The following is a 6,000-nucleotide window of genomic DNA, read 5'->3' as shown; positions in this document are numbered from 1 at the left end:
AGAAAGAAAATATTTTTACCATCAAACAAAAGAACTGTATTTTATTCAAGACGTGGAGGATAAGGAACAAATGCTCAGCTGGTAGGAACCCCTGTCCAGGTGACAGACAGACACAGAAGACATTAACAGATTCCTCAGAGGGCGCCCAGGAGGAGAGCTGCTGCTCTTCCTTCTGAGGCTCTGTGATGCTTTCTCGGGTACGTCTCAGAGGGAAGCGGTATAACGCAGCCTCAGATAGGAAACCTCTGACGGACAGGAATCACCGCACGCATACTGCAGGCTGAAGGTTGGAGAAGCTTCTTCTGTATCCATGATAGGCTTTAAAGAGAAGATGAAGGTGGAGCTGTGGAACTCGGTGAGCCAATTGTCCTTATCCTTTCCTGATCCATAGAAACGCTGAAGCTGTTACTTGTTCTTGGGTGGGCACTTCTGCTGGCATTGTTGGGGAGGTGGCACAGGAGGGCATTTCTGCTGGCACTGCTGAGGTGGGCATGGCTCAGGGCACTTTATACGTGGGCAAGGTTCTGGACACTTGGGAGGTGAGCAAGGATCAGGGCACTTAGGTGGGCACACTGGAGGTGGCTGGCAAGGCTGCTTGCACTGCTGCTGTTCAGAAGACCTCTTTCTGGAGTCTTAATATCTGAAAGAAAGTATATGACCGTGTTCACAAGAAGGAATTCTTACAGAGAAGAGCGGAAAAGCTTGTGTAATAACAACAGATACTATCTCGGCAATCTCTAAGCATGGGCTTTAATATCTTTAATACCTTTCAATGAATTTCTGACTTCTCTCTCACTCTTTAGCAAATCGATACATCACCCCAGAGAAAAACTTTTCTTTTCTCACACAACTTTTCCAAAGAAAATATCTTTATTTGAAAGAAACAAGCAGGTGTTTTTACTTTTATTTCTTTTTCTTTTTTATGAAAACAACATGTTCAAAAAAGGCCAATACAAGCTCTAAAATCCTGGGCAAGCTCAAAAGCAATTGCTATCATCATCTTCTCTCATGAGGTACCAACAGAATGACATATACAGAGCAAAGGACAATCAGGAAGAATGTAAGGACCTCACACCTTCTAAGATAAATGCCTCTAACATCAGAGCAGAGGGACACCAAAAAGGCATAAGAAAGGGAAAATACTGTATTCTTTATCTTTCATGTCAAAATTTCCTATCAATTTCTTCTTCAATACAAGAATTCAAACAAGGTATCAGAAATCTCATAAATACAATATAACTTTGTGCCCAAATTGCAAGTTCCCATCCAATAAGTAGCATTAAACCCATGATGGTAACTTTGGACCCATCAAATTTGCTGTCTCCAGGATAAATGCTACATTCAGAAGCTGAAGAACAAATTTGAACTAAAGAATCCTACTCACCACGTTCTCCAAATTCAATTGGGACTACAGTAGCAGGAGGATGGCTCTGATGCAGCAGAGGACCTATTCATTGGGGCTTGCTGTCCCACCTAGGAGGAAGGGGAGCTGCCAAAACTGGCCTGGTCCAATCATTTCCCAACCAAAATGCAAATCCATCTATAAATGGCTTGGCAGAGACTCTGAAAACAAGAAATGTCCTGCTCCAGGATCTCCTCAATGGATTACGTTCTCATGACTCACAGAGTCCCTGCCTTAGCTCTCCGTTTCCGTGGTTTATGGCAGTGGGGGGATTTGGGAGGTTCTCTAACTTGTAATCAAAATTCCCCTTTCTTGATTGGGGAAGACGACCCTTTTCTATCTTTCACCTTCCTTGACTTCTACAACTGCCTTCCTAGCTGCACTTGATCTGGTGACCATTTTGATGCCCATAATGGTTTCAAAAGGGTCTGGCTACGTAGTGACACCTTTCTCTTTACCTCAAGATTTTCTTACAATGCATTTCCCATTTATTCATGGCTTGCCAAGCAAAGTCTCTTCTCTTCTTCTAAAATGGACTGAGGGAAGTTAGCAGATCATCTCAGATGACTTCCCATCATGACACTTAGACACGTTCAGTAAAGTGGTGACCTCTAGGGTCCTCCTTTCACTGCTTTGCTCCCTCAAATAACGAACATCCAGCAGTCAGATTCCTGGGACCTTTATAAAACTGTTTTACTTCAGGCCAAAAGGAGTTCACTAAGAGCATAGCATGAGCTACCATAACTAAGAGGAGCTGGCAGCTCAGACTCTAGATTTTCAACAGAAATCAAGCATTTTGCTCATACCGCCCAAAAGTGTTATACCACCTGCTCCTATCTAATTTCTCCCAACTAACCTCTTTGGATTTCTTCACCTTGAAGAAAGCCCAGAGGATTGTTCAAATTTTCTGGCTTCCTGTCCCTTTGAAATTATTGGGAATCCCAATATGCAACGCCATTCAAATAACTAATTTTATATGTATTTAATATTTATGAATTATTTAAACACATGTTGTTTCACAGCAAATCTAGGGATAAATTTAAGAGGAAGTTGAAATCACTTTATTAAAAATGCAGTCCCTGAAGTTCATTGCCATTCATATACAATTTTTCAATCATTAATAACAATTTTATTATAATTTTAACTTAGTTTTTATATTTTCCATTTTGGTCCCAGTGGAACGTATGTCACATAAACCTATTTCCTGCTCTATTTTCTTCATACAATTTGTTACTGTGCTGGAAGGAAGTTTTGATGCTTAATTTATGGGTCAGCTTCAGTGTCACAGGGTCCACGGTTATCTGGTCAAACATTATTCTGGGTGCTCCTGTACAGATTCTTTTGGATGAGAGTATTTTTTAAATCAGTGACCTGAGTAAAGCAGTTGCCCTCTATAAGGTAGGAAGTCCTCATCCAATCCACTGATGGCCTGAATAGAACAAGGCTGACCTTCACCCAGGAAAAAGATAATTCCCCTGTCGGATCGGCTTCCAGCAGCGTTTCAGCTCTGCAGATTTTGAGTTTGCCAAACTTTGTAATCTCTCTCTCTCTCTCTCTCCCTCTTTCTCTCTCTCTCTCTCTCTCTCTCCTCTGTCCCTCTCATTCTGTAACATATTTCTATATGTATATATGTACATATATGCTGTAATATATAATTTAAATATTTCATCTGCCATATCATGTACATGATTAACTATGGTCAACTAAATTAAAAATGTTCAAAGTTATTATAAAGTGAAGTTAAATTAAAAATTATTAATGTTATGTAATACATGTGGTGTGGAATTATGACAAATATAATGAGGTTTTAGCGAATAACTGAAGTTCGGGCAACAGTGTCCTAGCATGTTCTCCAAAGATTTCCTTTCTGCCTTTTCAGAGATTTAGCTGTCAACATTTCTTCTACAGTTCCTCTCTTCTATCCTGGGCCCTGAACCACTACTCTTTTCTATGCTGTCCCCTTGGGCACTGAAGCTTCTCGTGATGGGCCATGGCTGGTGAAGAGCCGTGTCTCGCTTAGAATAAACTTGTAACTCTCACTGAATGTTACTGTAGAATGTGGGAACACATGTTTAATGGAATCAGGATAGCCTACCTCACCTGAGGAGAACACTTCCCTAGACTGCCCTCTTGTGCTTAAAATTCCTTTATCAGGAAATAAAACTGTTGTATTCCATAAGTAAATACCAGATTGCAATTGTGTGAAACCAAAAATAGATATAAGATACCATTTAAAACCCAGAGCATCACATATAAGTGATTGAGAGTGGGGTTGGGAAGGGAGAGAAGATCAGAGCACTAAGGTCTGAAATCTAGATGAAATATGGACTTAGGGCTCATCTGATATGCTTGCTTTCTTCTGCTGTTTCCAAACATGCTTATGGCTTTGAAGACAGTAATAGAAAAAAATTTTCACCGTTTATTCTCTGTCTACTTCTTCAACTCTCCGGAAACCTCCACCAGCCATATTACCTTCGCTGCCCAATATATACACCTTAACTGTTCAATTTAGTTCTTTGAAATGTTGCCCATGCATTTAGTAATAGTCCTTTAATATCTTTCATAATTCTTCCTGCAGTCAGGAGGAAGAAGTGGCCTAGTAACTTGTCTTGGCCAAATAATCAGGAAGATTTTCAGGAATGTGGTTTTATAATGGGAAAGGAGGAAGAAGAGGACAATGAGGAGGAGAGGAAGAGAAGAGGATACACCTGAAACCTGTGAAAGAGTCACCAGCTGGGCATGCGCCAGAAGTTCAGGACATAAACTTTCCCTCCATCTCAGCCACACCTTCAGTGACTACTACATATTTTTTAAATATTATGATAAATTGTTATAAAAATATTACCTCATATAATATAATGGGGAAAACATAAAGCTGTTCAAAAATAAGCATGTTTATTAAACGGCCAAAAATAATCACTGCTTATATTTTGCTGTTTTTAGTGTTAGGAGTTTTCAATTTTCATAAACCCACACACATGCATACCTGTCTCTCAGGTTACTGATTTGAGATCTTTTATCTTCTGTAAAACACATGCCTCCAGCCGTAAGTTGCTCTCTATGCACTGCGTTACATTTATCCTTAAAGTTCTTCTATGTTTTCTTTTCATTTTCATTCATCACAAAGTATTTTATATGTATTTGTTATTTCTTCTTTGAGCCAATGTTTATTTAGGATTATATTGCCAAAGTCACAGATGTCACAGAAACAGATAGTAGAATGGTGTTCAGCAGGGCCTGGGGGATGTGGGAAAAATGGAGATGTTGGGCAAAGGGTACAAGTCTGTAGTCATACGATGAATAAGCTCTGGGAGTCTGAGGTACAGCATGGTGAGTCTTGATATTAACACTGTGTTGTGTACTTGAAACTTGCTGAGAAAGTAGACCTTAAGCATTCTCACCAAACACAAACGCACACACACACACACACACGCAAAAACTCAGCCATACACACAGTTAAATGGCTACTGTTGAAGTAATTAATGTATTATGTAACCTATGGTGTAAATCACTACACAAAGTACACATATGTCAAATCGCCACATTATACACAGTAATGTGTACAATTTAATCAATTATACCTCAATAAAACTGGAGGGGAAAGATGAAAGAATAACCATCATACAAAAGAGTAACAACGTTTGAGAAGCTCTGTGTTCCTTCTCCTCCTTGCCTCTCTTAGGCTCTGATACTATTCTCTGAGAGAGCTTCCCTTATCCATTATTCTCTGGGGCCCTGTATCCACCTCATAGGGGATATTCAATTTTAATCACCTGTACTGACCACATCTGAAGTAGGTAGGGTTGAAAGTGGGGAAAGGAGGGCTGGAAAGTCATTACAATTCTTGAAAAATCAGTCTTTTTCGTTTTGGCATATAGTTTATTTAGTTGTCAATTCCCTTAGTAGGCACCTGACATAATTCGTTCGTCCAAACATTACTATGTGCTAGAGACCTCACTCAGGTCCTTTTCTGGAAACAATTTTCTGGCCTGATTAAATTGCTGCCTTGATCCCTGAACATAATACAATTACCATGAGGCTCCCTGGCAAACAGGTGGAAAGACTACAACTTTTGTAACTTTTCTCTATTGTTACAGTCAACTGAAATTGGGCTTCAAGTTCAAAACCACTTCTAGGGCTTCCCCGGTGGTGCACTGGTTGAGAATCTGCCTGCTAATGCAGGGGACACGGGTTTGAGTCCTAGTTTGGGATGATCCTACATGCCGCGGAGCACCTAGGCCCGTGAACCACCACTACTGAGCCTGCGCGACTGGAGCCTGTGCTCTGCAACAAGAGAGTCCACGAGAGGGAAAGGCCCGCGCACCGCGATGAATAGTGGTCCCTGCTTGCCGCAACTAGAGAAAGCCCTCGCACAGAAACGAAGACCCAACAGTGCCAAAAATTAATTAATTAATAATTAATTATTTTAAAAAAAACACTTCTAATCTCATCTCTTACTCTTTAGGGCTTACAAGTGTTGCGTTTCCTAATTCAACAAGGTTTTGAATATCTGGGCTGTATTTTTTCCTTTTCATTTTTTTAAATTTCCGACCTGCCAACTAGAAAGTTTTTCCTGAACATATGTCTATTGAAATACC

At 40.2% G+C, this 6,000-nt stretch overlaps 1 protein-coding gene across 1 annotated transcript; it reads right to left on the bottom strand.

The window, feature by feature from the left end:
- Positions 1 to 357: 357 nt before the first annotated feature.
- Positions 358 to 633, bottom strand: LOC309648249 (uncharacterized protein; the record flags this gene model as incomplete). The annotated part of the gene is made up of 1 exon (XM_082436709.1): positions 358 to 633. A coding segment is annotated over one exon (228 nt), but the record flags the coding sequence as incomplete, so codon positions are not given.
- Positions 634 to 6,000: the final 5,367 nt, after the last annotated feature.

Source organism: Balaenoptera physalus, assembly GCF_965194825.1.
Source record: "Balaenoptera physalus genome assembly, chromosome: 1".
Taxonomy (NCBI): Eukaryota; Metazoa; Chordata; class Mammalia; order Artiodactyla; family Balaenopteridae; genus Balaenoptera; species Balaenoptera physalus.
This window is presented reverse-complemented; position numbering and strand designations above follow the sequence as displayed.